The 19,880-nt window shown below is 42.2% G+C and overlaps 1 protein-coding gene across 1 annotated transcript in view; it reads right to left on the reverse strand.

Annotated features, from left to right (window-relative positions):
* Positions 1 to 4,558: 4,558 nt before the first annotated feature.
* RCL1 (RNA terminal phosphate cyclase like 1) overlaps positions 4,559 to 19,880 on the reverse strand; it is a 34,437-nt gene continuing 19,115 nt past the window's right edge. Inside the window, exons 8-9 of the mRNA XM_085042160.1 lie at positions 12,743 to 12,846; positions 4,559 to 6,170 (exon numbers count right to left, since the gene is read on the reverse strand). Of these exons, the coding sequence (XP_084898286.1) occupies positions 6,020 to 6,170; positions 12,743 to 12,846 (255 nt within the window). The 3' untranslated portion in view covers positions 4,559 to 6,019. The remainder of the gene's footprint in view (positions 6,171 to 12,742; positions 12,847 to 19,880) is intronic.

Raw genomic sequence — 19,880 nt, forward strand, 5'->3', positions numbered from 1 at the left:
TCTTTATTTGTACTTTGAAACTAAAATTAAGAAAACCTTTTCAGGCAGCTGCCACATCCAGTCACTTTAGACTAGCCTCCCTCACCCTCTTTTTGAATAAGAAACTGTTGAGAAGCCTGTGCCTTGTCTAATAGCCTGTTCTTCTAAGATTCTACATCCCATGAAAAAAGCCAGATCTCTCAAAATAGCTCTTCACTTAGAATTCATACATCATCGCTTCAAACAGTCTAGAACAAGATCTTGACACTGTTGCAAGGCAAAAGTTGCTGCTGACATTAAGAGTGAAGGATGAAGAAACAGTATTTTTACTAACAAGCTGACAAAAACATTTCCCAAAGAAAGAGAAATACCATTTCCTAGTCTCTCTTATATAGCCCTGATTAGTTGTGGATGTGTTCTTTGAAAACACATTATGTTGATTTCTTATGTCCAAAAAATCAAGGGAAAATAGTGGATAATAAACATTTAGTGTGAATTATTAAGTAGATTTTTACAGTCAGTGCTCAGAAACATTCTGCAGTAGAAATTCTTTCCCACAGTCATATTCTGAATGTGTAGATGTGTTTCTAAATACAAATACTTTAACAAATCTGTCAGGAAGCCTTACTGCTTCTGAATGTTGACACACAAACAAACCAGTAAGGTTGGGGCTTTCTTCTCTCTTTTTTTTTTCTTTCTTTTTTTTTTTTTTTCCCACCTTCATAATGTTAAAGAAAACAAAATCAATAATCAAAACTCATGCATATTTTGATCTAGACATATCTTGCAGAGGTTTAGTGCATTATAGTGAATCAAAACTATATTTCAAGACACACAAGGAAAATTGTCCTGGTGTGCTGAGGGATGACTATTCAGAACCATAGTCTTAACATGAAGAATATATACACATTCATCAGAAGTTAAAAACATACATCACATTTATACAAAAAGTTGCTAAAGCAGCTTTCTTGTTATCCTTGCAGACAGTTTAGGATTGAAAAAAAGGTGTAAATAAGTTTCAAGGAGCAAGGTGGCAGCAGGTTAAAAACATGATAAGAAGTAAGACATTTGTCCTTAAATGGTGTGACTTCTGAGGTATCCTGCAAGCATGGGCACCCTCCTGATCCTGTTGCATTTTGTGTAATGAGATGTGTCATTGACATGTAGTGATGATCACTGAAATCAAACCTTTAATCCTACTAGCTCATCCATAGTTAAGCACCAGATACCTCACATGGATCAGTCTCCTCAAGGCCCTAGAGATTTTCACCATGGGCTCACTGTTGAAGGAGTACTGACTGATGTTTGTTGTGTGAAACAGCACAGGGGAGGCTGCCAGAAAACCATGGCTGAACTGACACTGAGAAGAGGGAGTGAAAATGTGGCAGACATACAGCATGAGAACAAATGTACAAAGACACAGCCTACCTCTCTGTGCACAGCTGTGCAGAGCTGTTGCTACTTGATTTCCGTAGGCACCCAGCCACTGTTCACCCTCAAGTAAAGAGTTAATTTTGGCCTTTGTTTTCTTGCAGCTATAGCCTTGATCAATATCACTTTAAATCAGGTTTTCTCTGTGGGTCTCCTTATTGGTACATACACACAGAGTTTTTTCTGTACTTTCTAGAAGACAGGGAATACAGCCCTGGGCAGTCTTCTCAGCGCATGTACATAATCTTACTGTTCCAGGAAAGAGATTAGCACTAACACCTGACATCTATTCCTACAGATTTACCACAAATCATCCTAATAGATCTGTCTTGTAACAAAGTCACAACTCAATTTGTATCTAGCCCAAGTGCTATTTGGACATTGTGATGCTCTGACACAGCGCATGACTTACTCCTGTTACTCATACAATGCTGTCACCACAGAGTTCAGCCCACACGCTCTCTTTCCTGCAGGACTTTTTGTTTTTTTACCCCTCTCACTGACAACAAGTTATAGGTGTTTTTCAGAGCTTGTCAGTGTTGCTCACAGATCAGGCACAAGAAAGACTCTACATATCCCATCATGAATGATCTTTTAAGGCACAGCTCGCCAAGACCTAAGCAGTAACTGCAAGATGCTCCTTCCACATTTTTCTTTTATTTAGAGTGGCCTTGACACAGCTGTGTGTCTCACTGGGGATCCCTTAGGAGCCAGACTAAATAGAAGTGGACATACATCAGACATACAAAAGAAAAGCATGGAGATGACCATAAAAAAGAAAAAAAAAAAAAAAAAGAGAGAGAGAGAGAGAGAGAAATAAACTCATAGGCAAAATTATGCTTCCTGAAAACGGATTCTTTTCTTGTTTCTCTTTTTTTCCCTCTGGTTTCTGTCTCAAGAGTATGATTGCAAAACAGGGATGTGAATGTCACAGCTTGGAAGCAGAGGATTATGCTTCAGTGGCTTGAAACAAAATCTGTATCACCCATGGGGAACAGGAAGAAGAGAGAAAGTATCTACGCTCTGGCAGTAACATAAACACCATTTTGAAAACATTACCCAAGACAGCCATGTACTTTACTGTTTTGGTCTAGCTAACTTACCTTCTGTGTGTTTCCCCAGACAGTTAATGCACTGGCTTGTAGCCATATGCCTTTGATAAAGTGCACTGGCTTGGAATGAAACAATTTTGCTTCCAGTGTAATCTCTTCTACTCCAGAACCTACAGCAAGTATGCATGAATTTTCTGACATAAACACAGAAGATGCAGTCAAACTATCACCACAGCATCATAGAAGAAAGTATTACAAAATTGGCAGGAGGTGCAAGGTAAGGGCATATTTTAAAAATACTTTTCAGATCACCACCATGACTACCACTCTTGTGGGACTCACCTGCAGTGCTGCATCCAGCTCTGGGGCTTAAGACCTGGACATACTGGAGCAAGTCCAGAGGAGGGCCACAGTGATGATCCGAGGGTTGGAGCACCTCTCCTCCTTGAGGCCAGGCTGAGAGATTTGGGTTTGTACAGCCTGGAGAATACTCTGTAGAGACCTTAAAGCACCTTTCAGTACCTAACAGAACCTAAAGGCAGGCTGGAAAGGAACTTTTTAAAAGGGAATGTAGTGACAGGACAAGGGGTAATGGCTTTAAGCTGACAGAGGGGATGTTTAGATTAGATATTAGGAAGAAATTCTTTACTGTGAAGGTGGTGAGCTGCTCCAACAGGTTGCCCAGAGTAGTGGTGGATGTCCAATTCCTGGAAGTGTTCAAGGCCAGGCTAAATGGGTCTTTGAGAAACCTGGTTGGGGCATGGTGGAACTGCATGACCTTTCAGGTCTCTTCCAACCCAAACCATTCTGATTCTGTGATCAGAGCTGTTCACCCAAAGGGATTACCGAAGTTGATGATGAATTGTTCAAAGAGTTCAAAGTAATTATTTATGTACAGCCAATCACTTCAAATTTAAGTTATCTGAGCATTACTCTGCCATGGGTAGACTTAGATGAAAGATGTGTCTCCTAGTAACTATCATTTTTACCATAAAGTCTGTGGCTACCAACAGTATGAATTTTTTCCACCAAAAATTAATTTCCTCTGTCCAGCTCTAAAATTAATTATCTTAGTGCTTGTGTGAGCAGACCACCAAAACAGATGTTAATTACTGTTCTGCTGATAAAGAAACAGCTTTTATCTGCAGGATTTCCTTCTAATCAGTACTTTTCCCAGACAGTGAAGGCCAAATAATTTTAATAAAGCTCTTACCTAAAACCTTCTCTGGCATTGTTTCCATTTCTCCAGAGAGTGACTGTTCTAGAAAAACAGTATTAGTTTCATATACTTTTCTTTTTCTCTGTAAAGCAACAAGCAAATTCAGAGCTGCAGCAAGTGTTGTACTGTAGAGCAATGCTATGCAATTTGCAGCAGGGCTAAGGGTTACCAGTCCAGCTTCAACAGTGAGACAAGTACAAGTAATTGTGTGACGTAATCATTGCTGAAGAATCTGCTACCTGGGCAACTTCAATTGCCTTCTCTATGCCTGGTGCAACTGGAACATTCAGAAAAACCCTCACAGCTTCATAGGTTATCTTAAAAAATAAAAAAGCTTTTCATTTTAGAAGTTGTGACAATACTTCCAAATTTTTATTTAGGCACACTTTGGAAATTTGAGCTGTGGCACAAACTTGAATCTTGAATTCATATAAGCTTTGTATTTTTATTCTAGCGGCTATTAATCTTACCTTGTACATTTCACCTTTAGGATCAGTGTCTCCTCATATTTTCGGTAATTTTAATTCATAAAGTTTCTAGTCTTTTCATTACATAGTGACAGAAGGGAGCAAGGTAAAATCTTTTTTGCCACCATACCTTTTTCTAACTTGAAATGTAAAAAATATAGTCAAGTTACTTTATTTCACTTGCTATTGTTTTATTTAGGGTTTCCTTAGCTGCAAGTCCAATTTTGGAAAGCTCATATGTTGTAAGAATGGCTTTGCCTTTTCCCTTCCTCCCTCTCTGGCAACTCCCAAAGCTGTTTCTTTGATGTATAAGTTCAAGATAGCCATTTATCTTGTGAAGGGCTCAGTAAAGACTTCCAAGCTTTTTTTCTCCAGTTGTTGTCTCTTTTGCTTTAAACAGGAATAAAACCTTATTTAGGAATAAAATACTTTATTTTTCCAAAACATGTCTGACAGATTGCAACAAGAACAAAGTACAGTAAAAAAATTACTCACATGGCCTGCAATAGTTAAACTACTAAGCAAATACTGAACCTTTGTAAAAGTTCTTCTTGGGTCCAATACACATTCTTCATACTACAGAGGTAATGCCCAGTTTACAGTGGCATCAGATAAAGTTTGTAAAATCACTATAACACAGTCACTAGTATTTGCTCTCCCTATATATCAGCTTTTGATACAGTTTTATTTTACTCCAGACACACTAAGTATAGTCTGAAGTGAAATATAAATTTCTTCCCTTGTGTCAGGAGTTTAGCATTAACTTCAGCAGGTTTGCCTGGAATCTACCAAAAGCTTTTCATGGGTAAATATTTATAACCTGGTAGGAACTTTTTTGCATCTGTGAATCCAAGCAGTGCCATTACAGCATTATTGGCACTTTAAAAATGGAGCAGATGCACTAAATATGATGGTGTAACTGAGTGTATTTTTGTCCCTCAAAGCCTACAGCTGTTTTTGCTACTTCTCACAACTAATTATGAACCACATGCATAGCATGCCAAACAAACCTAAAAACAATATATGTGATAAGTCAAAAGCTGACATGGAGGTTTTCCCTTTCATGTCCATCTTTGCAAAAGAGTCTAAAACAAGTCAGTATAGGCTGTGATCTCTTCTGCAGTATTCTAACATTAGGAAAAATAAAAGGTATTTTATTCTTCCTGTGAAACTGCAACCCTGAGATGAGCTCAGCTGGTTAAATCATGGTGCAGGGATCATGGTTTGATCCCTGCAGAGGCCATTCACTTAAGACATGGATTCAATGATCCTTCCAACTCAGACTATTTGGTTATTCTGTGAATTTAGTAAATGTAAACAGGAATGGAGCATCTGATACATTCTACACAAACACAATGTATAAACAAAGAGTTACCGTCATACATTTATTTTCATGCCAATATTATCTCTGTGATTATCTCAAGAATCTAACATCTCTGTTGTGACCACTTGTTTTCCAATGCAAAGCTTGTTTTGGTCAATTTTGTCTTCCCTCTCTATGTAAACCTTTCAGAAAAAGCTATGAGTGAAATCAGTAAATATATAAAACCAGAGCACTCACCTCATTAAGGCTTGAGAGCACAGTGACATGAGGCACTTGTGTCCCATTCAGTGGAATACAGTGCAAAGAGTCCCAAGTCAGAGGAGACTCCAGAGAGCCACTCCAAGCAGCACAGAATACTGGCATTGCATTTATAAATAGCACAGAGGTAAACAGTCTAAAGTCAGTTTATTGTTTACATGCAGTGGGCTTGGGTAGCGCGCACTGGAATCATCACAGGTCTCCCTATGCCAGAGTAAGTACAGAGACAGGTAGGTTTTATTAAATCTTTGCAGCATTTTCTGTCTTTCATGAAGTCTGTAGATGTTTTTTATCTTATAGTTTTACTAAGGTTGCAAAATCCAATACCAACACATGTCATTAAGACTTTCTCCCCACCCATGTGCTCTTCCTCAGGAGTCTTTGTTTCAATTTTAAACGTGATCTGGAAGAAGCTTCTCAGGTGTCGCAGAAATTCAATTCTGAGGGAGAGAAAATAACACAGTTTAAGAAACAAAACAGAAAGCTCATTAGCAGTATGTACTAACACAGATTCCAGAAATGAGCATCGTGAATGAGATATGAAAATATTGCTTAATACAGAGAAACAAGGCTTCAGGCTCCAAACACTGTTCTCACCTGTGTTGTAGAAGTGGCTAGTGACTCCTGCTGAAACCTCTGCACTCTCTGTATAAGCAGAGAGAGGCAATGGCTGGTAATACAGCAAGACAAAATGGTGAGGGAAGAAGAAAGGAGTGAAATGTAGCAGAGCAAGGTCATTCACTCCTGATGCCGACTCTTCATCAGAGAGGGCTCTATATGAACCCCATACCAATCCATGATTCTCCTTTCCCCTGCCCAATGTCTGAAGCAGAAATAAAACATAAACAGGGATAGCCAAAAGGTTGGGTGCATACTTTAAGAGAGATCTTAAAGCATGTGTTTGATTTTTGTTACTAACTTATCCACTTAGTTAAATGTTTCATTAGAATTACATTCAGACTCAGAATTCTTCCTGTTTTCTCATTTTCAGGAAAAAAATCTTTCATCATTTCAGAAAGAAAGGCATGAAGAAACTAAACAATCACAGTGATCCTAAACAAACAATGACTGGATGGTGAGTAACATGAAAAACTATAAAAAAGAACAAAACCAAAAACAGCCAAGAAAACATTTTTACTGGCTTCTCCAAAAGAGTGAACAAACAATTACACCAAAAGACTACAAAATAAAATTTGTAATTGCTCCTGACAGAAGTCTGCACTCTTCCAGTAATGGCCACAAGCATGTCTGCAGTCTTGAACTAAGATTTAATCTCCTCCAGCAACTGGTATGTGTTTTTCTTAGTCTGAAGAAAGGGAATGTGGACATCCAGTTAACACATTTGCTTGTCTGGCATACTGAAAAAAGCATCTGCTCTACATGCTGAAAGCATAATCACAAGCTAATCACAGATACATCATTGCAGAAAATCAAGAGAAAGTACCCACAAAATGGGAAGCAGGAGACCAAAAGGGTAGAACTGTCCGCACTGTGACATCATGAGGCTTCTGAAAGCCTCCTGGCAGCTCTTATTCACAGAAATTGTGAAGAAGTACAATGGAAACTGCAGGAGCAAAATTGCTTTACACACTTCAGCTGGGTATGCTGCTGCTCCTGCACTCAGATATATGCCCAGGAGAAGAGGGAAATGGCAGGAACCAGACAAAGAGAGGCTGCTTTACCTTTACTGGTCTGTGCTTGGGATGATCTGACTCATCTCTGGAGCAATCTGCTGAATACCTCTGCAGGGTGAACGTGGGAACATTGCTCCCAATGCTATGTATACTTTCTAGTGCACCTTCCTGGACTGATAACTTGCCTCAGCACAGACCAGCTCTCTCATCTCTCAAATGGATTAACAGTTCAAAGGAAAAACTGAAAAGCACCTCTTCTTCCATGCCTCCCCAACTGCAAGGTTTCTGGTTGCAACTATAATAGGCAAATAGGCATACGCTGGCACAAATGCTTCAGTAAAGCTCACAGGCAGCAAGCTCTCTCTCAGCCTTCTCCTTAGCTGGGTCCTCTCACAGGGCTCTGGCAGTGTGACAAGAAAGCAGGCAAGCCCAAAACAGCAGGAGTGGCATGCTGAACTGCAAGGAGGGCACAGAATAAACTGTACAAATGCCAGAGGCAGTTTGGAGCCAGAAACTCAGGGAAAAATCCTAAAAGGTGATCAGCAAACTCTGCAACATGTTGGTGGGATCAGTTCAGTCCATACCTCCGTTTGCACACAGGTGGGCTACCCTGCATATCTGCCTCTTCTCCCTTTTGAATAAAGGCAGAGTGAGAAAAAACATCAGCCTCCATGTACATGGGAAAGGCTCACTAGAGTGCAAGAGAATGGAAGGCTGCCTGGGGGACATCAGGGGAGAATGCAGAAGCAGCAGAAGGCCAGCTTTGTCTTGTACCATAGAAGAACAAGTGGTAAGAGCCCTGGAAATAGGAGAGAAAGAGGTGGAGGTGGGGGCACATGACAGAAAGCAGGTTTGTATTAGTGCTGAGGTTGATGTGGGTTGCGTGTGGGCACCTCAAATAACAGTGCAGGCTGCACCAACCACACAGGCACAGGCTGGAGGAGTGAGGGAGGGGGTGAGAGGTACAAAGAAGGTTTACTTTGCTGAAAATTTACACTGCGCATTCAGGCAAGAACAAGGCAGAGCTGAACATTGCTCTTTAGGTGCAGGGACAGCTACATGAGCCACAGTGGAGGTCTTACAGCCAACAGCAAGAGTAAAAAGCCTGTTTAAGTGCTGTCTCTTTCCCAAAGCCTGCTAAGGATTACCAAAAACTACACAAGAACTTCATGTACCAGGGTGTGGGAATCGACGGCAGGTAGGTCTGTCTAGGTGTGCCTCGGCTCACAAACATCAGCCATGTCACAGACAACCTCATACCTGTGAGAACCTTACCATGAACAGAAGCAAGAAGTAAAAATAAAGTGCGGACAACAACCCGTACTAGTGAGAACCTCACCGAGGACAGAAGCAAGAGGCAAAACAAAGTTTGGACAACAGCTCATCAACAAGACAGAAAAACATGAAGGAATTTTGCACCTGCAATAGGGAGGCTGTTTTTCACAGGAGTTGTGTACTAGGAATAACTGACCAATGGTGTTGTATGCTAAGGTTTGAGGAGCCTATAGCTGTATGGCACACATGTCAGAAAATAGTATAAAAAAGACTTTGTAGCAATGAAGCTCGCTCTGTCTTTCACCTTCCTTCCTGTCTTGGAGTCGTGTTTTTGTGTCGCGGTGCCCATCTCTACTGCAACATCACGGCAAAGCAACCAACTCACAGACCAGCGTGAGAGAAGACCTGTGCACCAGCTATGCATTCGTGGTTCAGTTGCCCCGGGGCCTGCACAAGTGCCTGGCCAAGTGCCTGGCAGCACTGGCAGCCCCAGCAATGCTCCTGCCAGGAGGAGACTGCTCCAGCACTGCTCTAGACCTTCCCAAAAGGAGACAGACTGAGGAGCTGCAGGTGGGCACCCCCGGCCAGGGGAACAACTCCAAGCGTCAGCTTGGCTGGGCAGAGGCCCCCTGAACCACCCCCTCCTGAAGCCCCTAAACCCTTACAAAGCCAAGAGTTGGGGCACTCAGGCTTTCCTGTTGCTGTCCTTCATATACCCCTGGCTGATGCTGATCCACCTGCATGCAGACAGGTCTGTCCTGCCAGACTGACAGCTGTGAGCTGGTGGCACGGCCAGCACCCTGCATCTGATTTTAAGATCAGCTTGACAGAGAGGCACTTCTGTGAAATATGAATTCTAAGAAAGTGGTAATGCAGACAGGCACTAGTCATGCAGACTGGTGTCCCCACTGCCACTCAGAAGAGCCCTGCCCATGATGTTGGCTGCCCTTCCACTCCCCATCATTAGCGGAGGCAAAGGATGTCTCCATGAAAATACACAAATCTCAAAGAACTTTTCCTCATTCTCATGGACATATTCCAAAGCACCACATCCCCATGTGGTTCTCTCATCAACCAGCTGAACTGTCACATTCATGCTACATTATGCCGGACAGGGAAGCCAATCTAGCATAAACATAGCTTTAAAATAGCTTCAGATTCTGTAGCATGCAGAGATGTCACAGCTCAGAGAGAAAAGAAGGGATAATGATGCTGAACATGACAATACTGCAATTTACTTCATAAAGCTTGTGTATCCAGTGAGTTGCCTGGGAGCCAAATCTACCAGTCCTTTATAAGCAGCCCTCGTTGAGGGCACAGGGTGCTGCAGAAAAAGCTGCATCATATCTGAACAGCTCCTCACAGGACTGATGATTCACAGATTCTCTCAGAATCAGAGATTTGATGATCTGCTGCTCCAGGATGTGTACTTCTAACCTCTATCCCGGCTGCATACACCTAGTTTAGAAGAAGTGACAACCCATCAACTTGAATCCAGCCTGCTTATAAAGTAAACTTGTGCACTTGCTTAATTTTCATAGAAAAAAAGTTAAAAAATAAAATACTCACAACAAGTGATTTAATTGTGCTTATATGTTAGATAAGCTTAACTGTGCACTTCAAACACTAATATCTACTCTTCAGAAACCTTTCCTGTGAGTACTTATTTCACAGGGAATTACTTCCCCTCTGTGCAATACGACACATCCCTGTTTTCCCCTCAAAATCTGATGAATGTTGTTTCCAAGGTATCAGGGGCTGAGAAGAGCAGATAGGTAATTTTTAGCTCTCATGTGATGGCACCACCATTCTTCAGTTATCACAGTACTGTACCTTTCACATATACAGCATCGGTACCATGATAACCGAAAAAGGACAGTTCATACTCTTACTATTTGATGCCATTGTCAGCTATACAAACCTTCCTTCATTTGACTAAAGAAAAGCTGCTCAGTCTCTAGAAATAACTGTGATCCAGTAAATCACTTGCAAGTCTGATAAATTAAATTTTTTATAACGGATGCTGTTTCCCTAACCAATTTCTGCTAGAACTCAATCTGGCCACTGCTGTGAAAAATAATAAAAAGTGTTCTTATAAATACATTAAAAACAGAAGGAGGGCGAAGGAAGATCTCCACGCTTTATTGGATGCAGAGAGGAACATTGTCACCAAGGATGAGGAAAAGGCTGAGGTACTTAATGTCTTGTTTGCCTCAGTCTTTAACAGTAAGACTTGTCCTCAGGATAACTGGCCTCCTGAACTAGGGTTCAAGGAGCAGAATAGATCTGCAGTACATGAGGAAGTACTGAGCCCCTTATGAAGTACTTAGACACTCAGAAGTCTATGGCTTTGGATGGGATTCTTTCAAGGGTACTGAGGGAGCTGGGAGAAGAGCTCACCAAGCTGCTCTCCATCATGTAGTATCAGTCCTGGCTAACTGAGGTCCCAGAGGACTGGAGGTTGGCCAGTGTGATGCCCACATAGAAGGGTCATAAGGAGGATCTGGGGAACTATTAAAAGCCCATGGTTTGGATGGGTACACTGTTCATTGGTTAAAAATCCATTTGTATGGGTGGGCTTAGAGAATGGTGCTGGATGGAGTCACATCCATACAGTGGCTGGTGTTCCCTGGGGCTCAGTACTGGGGCCAGTCCTGTTTAATATCATCATCAATGACCTGTACAAGTTTGCAGGTAACACCAAGTTGGATGGGAATGTTGATCTGCTGCAGGGCAGGAAGGCTCTGCAGAGGGATCTGGACAGGCTGGATCCATCAGCCAAGGCCAAGGCTGTGAGGTTCAACAAGCCCAGGGCCAGGTCCTGCCCTTGGGTCACAACAACCCCAGGCAGTGCCACAGGCTGGGGCAGAGTGGCTGGAAAGCTGCCCACAGGAAAAGGACCTGGGGGTGCTGGTGACAGCAGCTGAACATGAGCCAGGCTGTGCCCAGGTGGCCAAGAAGGCCAATGGCATCCTGGCCTGGATCAGCAACAGTGTGGCCAGCAGGACCAGGGCAGGGATTGTCCCCCTGGACTCAGCACTGGTGAGGATGTACCTTGAATCCTGTGTTCACTTCTGGGCCCCTCACTGCAAGAAGGACACTGAAGTGTTGGAGACCAGAGAAGGCTCTGGAGCACAAGACCTAGGAGGAGTGACTGAGGGAGCTGGGGTTGTTTAGCCTGGAGAAAAGGAGGCTCAGGAGGACCTTATCGCTCTCTGCAACTGCCTGAAAGAAGGCTGTGGCCAGTCTCTTCTACCAGGCAACAAGGGACAGGATTAGAGGAATCAGCCTTGAGCTGCACCAGGGAAGGTTCAGGTTGGACATCAGGAAGAGTTTTTTCACTGCAAGGGTTGTTAAGTATTGAAATGAGCTGCTCATGGAGCAGATGGTAGAGTCATAATCCGTGGAAGTGTTAAAGAAACAACCAGACCTAGCACTACAGTCTAGCTCAGAAATAGTGTTCAGTCAAAAGTTGGACTTCATGATCTTGGACATCTTTTTCAACCTTGATGATTCTGTGATTCTGTAACCTGTATTTACAACTAGCAATATAAGAAATTTAGCCTTTTTCTATCCTCTGAACAACTACCAGCTGCAGACAGAACTGTAATAAAAACTGAGACTGAAGGACCAGCTAGGATTCTGCTGCCCAATAGGGATAAAACCTTGAAATAGCACATAGCTCCATGAATTGAATTCTTAAGCTGTTTCCTAGGAAAAAAATCACAGCTTTAGAGTTTGGGTAGCCATTTGAAATATGACATTTAATGACACAGCAACAGGGAGATCTCTAGGGAAAACACAGTAGTGTACACTAGGCAGCAAAAAGCAAACTGATGTACACATACCTTCCAGGTCAAGAACCATCAATAAACCCTGTCTCTGCAATTCTCAGAAACAGGAATAATATAGAACAGTAAGGGACTCATCTAACGTGTAGAAACAAACTCTAGGCAACTCACACCACTTGTTTCATTTGAAGTCAGGTACAAGTTGTTCTATTTGTAACCATAGGCAAAGTCTTCCATATATAAACATAGATGTTCAATAAAACTAGTGATTTAAAACAAGACTATGTAATGGAACTGAACAAAACAACTTACGTGTATGGAGACAGAGGTCCCAACAGGACTTTGGAAACATCCCGCTGTCCAAGGGTCATAAGGAGCAGAGCAAGGCTCTGATTCGTTGAATCTACACAGCCCCCCTGCAAACCAAAATGTTTTAATAATTAATCTCTGTACAAACCAGAAATTGGGATGGGAGGAGAGTAGCAAAGGCAGAAGATATGCTTAAAAGGCTGAAATACCACTCCCGATTTTTAAGAGCCAAGAAGATAAAAATCTAGATTTTTTAACAATGACAAATTAATTTCACACGGGAGGCTGGGAAAGGAACAGAACTAAAACAAAACCCAGTAAGAAGGTCACATTAAACATCCTTCCTAATCTGTTTAACACCACAGAATGTAAACTCTGAAGAATTTCTTTGCAGTAAATTGAAAAGAGGTATTAGTTTTATTTGAAGATACCATGAATTCCAGCACTTTATGATAACAATAAAGTTATATTTGGACAAATAGCTCAGCGTTAGCAGGTGCAAAACTGCAAGTTAAAAGTTGCTTAGCACTTATGCACATAAACCCTTGCTGTTAACTTTTGTGGGTTTACATTTGTAAACATTTCCCCTCCATAATTAAAATGGAAGCTTTTTTTTATTGCTAAGTGAATGTGCCATGCATAAAATTAAGTAGAAATACACGTACTCTTGTACATATTTGACTGCACTAAGTCATTAGTGCATGGTAAATTGTTCTGCATATGGAAGATGTTTACTATGAAGCATACATAAATTAGAACTGGAAGGCTAGATTTAGAAATAAGAATTGTTTACAAAGCTGGAATAGAAATTAAAAGGGATAGTTTCAGTCAAGACTGCTGTAGAGAGAATTTAGCAACTACTGATACGCAAAAACTCCGAAAATAGAAAAAATATTTGACATAATTTTGGATGGTCTTTATATTCATCTTGATCCACAGCTACATGAAATCTGTGAACAGTTTTCTGCTGCATTAGGTCTAATACTAGGTCCTCTGAATAGGCTCTCTGGAGAGACCAAAACTAAAAACTCATCTTTTTAAAACCAAATTCTGTAATGAGGTACACTGACAGTTACCTCTGTGGACAAAGAAGGTAACCTATCATCACTTCAAGAGATAACACTATCCAAAAAGGCAAGAGACAAAATAAATTTTGGACTACATAGATTAAGAAAATCAGACTGTGACAACCTCAGCACATTTACTCAGTGAGAGGCAGAAAGGAGAACTTTTCTGAGGGGGAGGGGGTGCTACTGAAGATTTAATTTTCAAGATGGCCTTGCTTCTGTATGGCAAGCCTCAGCTCCATTCTTCTGAAAAAACGTCTCTGCACTTCATGTAATGAACTACACCACAACGACGTAAGTAGCTTCATTATATTCACTACCATTACCCAACTCCTAAAATATGCTCTTACTGCAGTACTTGTCATTTTAACTGTGTGAATCTGCCATACCAAAGTGAAGTTCATGTACTCAACCTAATGCCTTCTATGGGACTTATAAAAATTATGCTTTGTCTTGAGTGAACAGGGTATCTGCAGAATTTGCTGGTGCAATCTAGAGCCACAGCTCTCACCAGCTGTATTTGCCAATGAGAAACATGTACAGGAAGCAGACAAGAGCTCGGTAAGGAGTATTCCTGACACCAAACTTTCTGTATTTGTTTGGTTAATAATTCAAAATGCTCCTTATCACTTGGATGAAAACTTTACATTTTCTGAGCTTGGTTTTTTGTTTCTCTACCGCTGAAAACATTATGCAGTATCTACTTTTATACCCAAATTTATACAAAAGCTTCAATCAGCATGGAGACAACCATGTCCTAAGCAATACATCAAAACATGATGCATCCATCGTGTCCCAGCTGCTTACATAAGCTCTCCTGCTGCAGTGAGTCAGTCATCCCACAGTACTGTTGTGCAGTAGCAATGTGTTGTGCCCATTTGTGGTGGTGCATTCCCCCCTGTCCCCTTTGGCCACTCTTCGATCTCCTCAGGAATTCTCATTAGACCGTGACCTTGATTAATGGCTCCTGGGTAGTTAAGCTCCTCTTGAGCTTATCAGAAACACTGTCTGTTCCTAGCACCTTCTGCCTAACAAACTGCTGCTTCCTAACAGACAGCCTTGGAACATTATTTTGTCAAAAATAATAGCTCAGGTGAAAACATATTATAGTTAGGGCACCTTTTGAGGAAAATTCCGGTAACAACTGACCCAGATTGTGGCCAGGATGGAGAATGAGAGAAGGCTAAAGCCAAGCATTTCACAACCCTATAGGCAGCAGTACTAAGTGAGGGTCTTTGAGTTCTCCTGGGCCACAGCAGGCTGCACCAGCACCCTCTTCTAAGTGCTACACCTCTTGAAGGTCAAGAACCCTCAAGTCTACAATACTTGGAGAACAATCACCAAAAGCTGCTGACAGGGCCTGGACTGATACACTCAACACTCAAGGCTTAACCCTTCACCCATTGACAGGTACAAAGGCATCTGACCTAAATATTTTACTAAACTTGGGAATTTTTAAGCTTTTTACATACTTCTTTGTGTCTATGTGTGTGCATGTATAAATCAATTTAAATACACTATAGCAAGTGTAGTATGAATGTTTCTTAATTTACAGCTAAGTTACTACAGTGCTTATAGTAAATCTAACTGAATCATGTTGTAAATGTTAAGTCACAGAATCACAGAATGGTTAAGACTGGAAGGGATCACAGAGGTCACCTGGTCCAATCTCCCTGCTCAAGCAGGATCACCCTGTGATGCACATGACACAGGATTGCATCCAGACAGTTCTTGAATATCTCCAGTGAGGGAGACTCCACAACCTCTCTGGACAACCTGTTCCAGTGTGTGATCACCTGCACTGTAAAGGATATGTAAAAATATCTTCCTCATATTCAGGTGGAACTTCCTGTGCATCTGTTTCTGTCTGTTGCCTATTGCCCTATTGCCTGGCACCACCAAGAAGAGCCTGAATTCATCTTCCTGGCACCCTCCCTTCAGATATATTAATAAGGTCCCCTCTCAGTCATCTCTTCTCAGCATCAAACATGTCCAGCTCTCTTGGCCTTTCCTTGTAAGAGATGCTCCAGTCCTTCAGTCATCTTTGTCATCCTCCTTGGGACCTGCTCCAGAAGCTCCATGTCTCCCCAGTACTGAGGAGCCCAGAACTGAGCACAGAACTCCAGATGTGCCTCACCAGGACTCAGCAGAGGGGCAGGATCACCTCCCTCGACCTGTTGTCAGTGCTCTTCCTAATGAACCCCAGGACACCATTGGCCATCTTGGCCACAAGGACACACTGCTGGCCCATGGACAGCTTGTTGCCCACCAGGATAAACAGAGCTGCTTTCCTGCAGGTCAGCCCCAGCCTCTGCTGGTGCCTGGGGTTATTCCTCCCCTCGTGCAGGACCCTGCTTTTGCATTTGCTGAATCTCAGACAGTTCTTCTCTGCCCATCTCTCCAACCTGTTGAGGTCCTTCTGAAGGGCTGCACAGCCCTCTGGGCTATTGGCCACTCCTTCCAGCTTTTTGTCATCAGTGAACTCACTGAGGAGGCATCTGCCCCTTTATCCAAGTCACTACTGGAGAAATGAAACAATTCTGGACAGATATTAAACCTTTGGAGACTCCACTAATGACAGGCCTCCAACCAGACCCCATGCAACTGATTACAACCCTCTGGGATCTCCCATTCAGACAGTTCTCACTGCACCTCATTGTCCACTCATGAAGTCCACACTTCCTGTGTATGGCTACGAGGATGTTGTGAGAGACAGTGCCAAAAGCCTTGCTGAAGTTGAGTTAGATAATATCCATTGCTCTCCCCCTTATCCATCCATCCATCCATCCACCTACTTGTTTCATTATAGAAGGGAAGCAGGTCGGTCAAGTGTGATTTACCTCTAATAAATCCTTGCTGACTACTCCTGCTCACTTTCTTGTCCTCTGAATTGATAGAAATGGCTTCCAAAATGAGGCACTCTATCACCTTTCCACAGACTGATGTGAGGCTGACTGGCTGGTAGTTTCTTGGGTTGTCCTTCCTGCCCTTTTTGAAGACTGGAGTGACATTGGCTTTGTTCCAGTCCTCAGGCACCTCTCCTGATCACCACAGCATTCAAAGGTGCTAACTGCCCAGCTTTGGTGTCTATCAGCTCTCTCAGCACTTGTGGGTGCATCCCATCAGGGCCCATGGACTTGTGGATGCCAGGTTTGCCTGACTCCAATCCAGTCCTTGATCAAGGGGAAGTCTTCCTTCAACCCTTCCTTCTCCCTTGCCTTCCAGGTCAGAGGTCCCTGAGGGCTGGTCGTGTCAGTGATGACTGATGCAAAGGCAGCATTCACTAACTCTGCCTCCTCTGTCAACAGGGTCCCACTCCAGTTTAGTATCAGGCCCATATTACCCTTTTTCCTTTTGTTATTGATGTATTTGAAAAAGCCCTTCTTGTTGTCCTTGACATTCTTTGCCAGACTTAATTCCAGGTGGACCCTGGCTTTCCTTGTCTCATTTCTACATACTCTTACAACCTCTCAATATTCATTCCAAGTGACCTGACCTTGCTTCCAGCTCCTATGTATTTCCTGCTTACCCTTGATAATGAGAGTTCTTTATTTATTCATGCAAATCTCTTTTCCCCTTTCCCTGATTTCTTGCACATTTGGAAGCACTGTTGTCGAACCTGGAGGAAGTGATCCTTGAATATCAACCAACTGTCTTGGACCCTACAGGGCTTGTTCCCATGACATTCTCCATGAAGGTCCCTGAAGAAGCTGAATTTAGCTCTCCTGAAGTCCGTGGTTGTAAACTTACTTGCTGCCCTGCTTCATCCTCATCCAGTACTGAACTCCACCCTCTCATGGTCACACCTCCAGCAAGGCCTTCCCTGTTTGTTAGTATCAGTTGGACAGCACACCATTCCCTGTGGGATCCTCAGATACCTGTGTCAGGAAATGGTCATCAATGCTTTCCATGAACCTCCTGGGCAGTTTGTGTTTCACTGTGCTGGTTCTGCAGCAGATGTCAGGGTAGTTAAAGTCCCCCAAAAGAACCCGGGCTTGTGACTTTGAGGCTGCTTCATGCTGCCTGTGGAAGGCCTTATCTGCTTCCTCCTCCTGATCAGGCAGCAAACACTCACAACAGTGTCACCCTTACTAGTCTGCCCTTTTGCCGTGACCCATAAGCTCTCAACTCATTCATCATCCCCCCAAGACAGAGCTCGCTACATTTGAGGTGTTGCCTCGCGCAGGGGACAACTCCACCACCCTGCTTTCCTGGTCTGTCTCTCCTGAACAGGGTGTAGCCCTTTATGACAACATTCTAGTCACACGAACTACCCCACCATGTCTCTGTAATTGCAGTAAGAGCAGAACCCTGTGACTGCAAGCAGATCTCTAGCTCATCTTGTTTGTTCCCCATACTGCATACACTGGGGTTCATGCATTTTATAGAAGTTTTTTATTGTACCAGCATCCCAGTAGTCAATGATTAAATGCTGCTACATCCTTTAGACATAAATTGTTGATCAAGTCTGAGGCTACATTTGGCAAGGGGTCCACTCTTGTGACCCAAAGAGAGGGTCTCCCTTACCCTTTTTGCACCCCTTTTTCACCAAAGAGAGGCTCTCCCTTACCCTTTTGCATTCTTGTTCTCTGCATAAATCATTGTAGATTCATTATAATCCAATTCTTCTTTGTGTACTTCATCTACATAATAAGCAATAGTGAACCTTGCCATCAAACTTCGTTGCACTTCAACAAATTTATACCAAAACTTGCTTTTGCTGATACTTTTGCCAGTGATTTAAGTGACTTAAATCACTCATTTGCAACACCATTCCCACACAGGCCAGACAATGACATTAAGTGATTGGTTGTAATCTAATGACTGAACAGTAACTTCTGCCAAGTGAAGGACTTAACACTCCCAAGGAGGCCAAGTTTTTTCTTTCAATCCACCTGCCATTTACTCAAGAGTCAGAAAATTAAAAACCACCCTCCCAAAAGAAACGGGATAGGCAAAGTCAGAGCCCAAGTATGTTTGTTCCAAAATAGCTGGCACTCATTACCAATGTAGAATGCAGCTTCTAGACTGTACTAATTCAGTCTGTGGCAGTTTTCTCCATTATTGTTTACACTGACTACAGAGCCAGATCCAGCTAGCTGTGACAATTAGACACAGACCACTTAAAATACCATCCATTTTTAAATGTTGTTATACAAATACTACAGCTAACATGTACAGACAAATATCACAGCTGTGGGTACTGGACAAGTGTTTCAAAAAGATTTATCCTTCTGAGCTTGAGCCTGGCTTTCATTGAGTGTTAGCTATATTTTGGCACCCTTATATTTTCACCCTTACCTGTGTGGTACATATTTGCAAGACTCAAGAATTTGTTATGTGGAGGGTAACAAATTATTGCAAAGTGTTTTTGTTTTGGTTTTTGGAGTTTGGGTTTTTCTCCAGAAGAATGAAGCAGAGCCTTAGCACACTGAAGTAAGACCATCTTGAAAATTAAGTCATCAGAGAAATCCTTCACTCATTTTAACTCTAGTTAAATAAAACAGCCTTAGCTCTCCTGCCTCTCCAAGGTCCCCTAGCAACTGGCCCTTTCTTCATTAAAGAATTCAGCCTTAAACAGGTATACATACTCCCCTATTTTTCATGATCACAAAGAATATAAAAATAAAATGCTTTTCCAGTTCTTCCAGGCCTTTCCATTCTGCCAATTACTCACTACATAAAGCTCCCATAAACAATGCCTTTCAAAGAAAAGAGTTAAAATCCTTACTGGCCCTCTACAATTAAGCTTCAGAAAGAGCTGCATATGGATTCGTAATTACAGTGCTAGTCAGTCACTCCATTGCCCTGTCTTGTAGAGCCATTGCAATTAAGGCACTCTGCCATTTATTATTGGTCAATTGCTCTGACATATTTCCATCGACAAATGTGCATTAAAAAAGCTCTGCTGATTCCAAGAATCATAATACAATCCATTAAATTTCTCTTTTAAGGCTTACTAAAAGCACACTTAACTAGACTCAAATCCTTAGATTTCCTGGGTGGTAAAGTCTACATAATAGCAAGCACTTTACTAAATGTCCCTGGGCCCCTTTCAGCATTAATGAACTGCA

This window comes from Lichenostomus cassidix, chromosome Z, assembly GCF_008360975.1.
Source record: "Lichenostomus cassidix isolate B80296 chromosome Z, HeHo_3.0, whole genome shotgun sequence".
NCBI lineage: Eukaryota > Metazoa > Chordata > Aves > Passeriformes > Meliphagidae > Lichenostomus > Lichenostomus cassidix.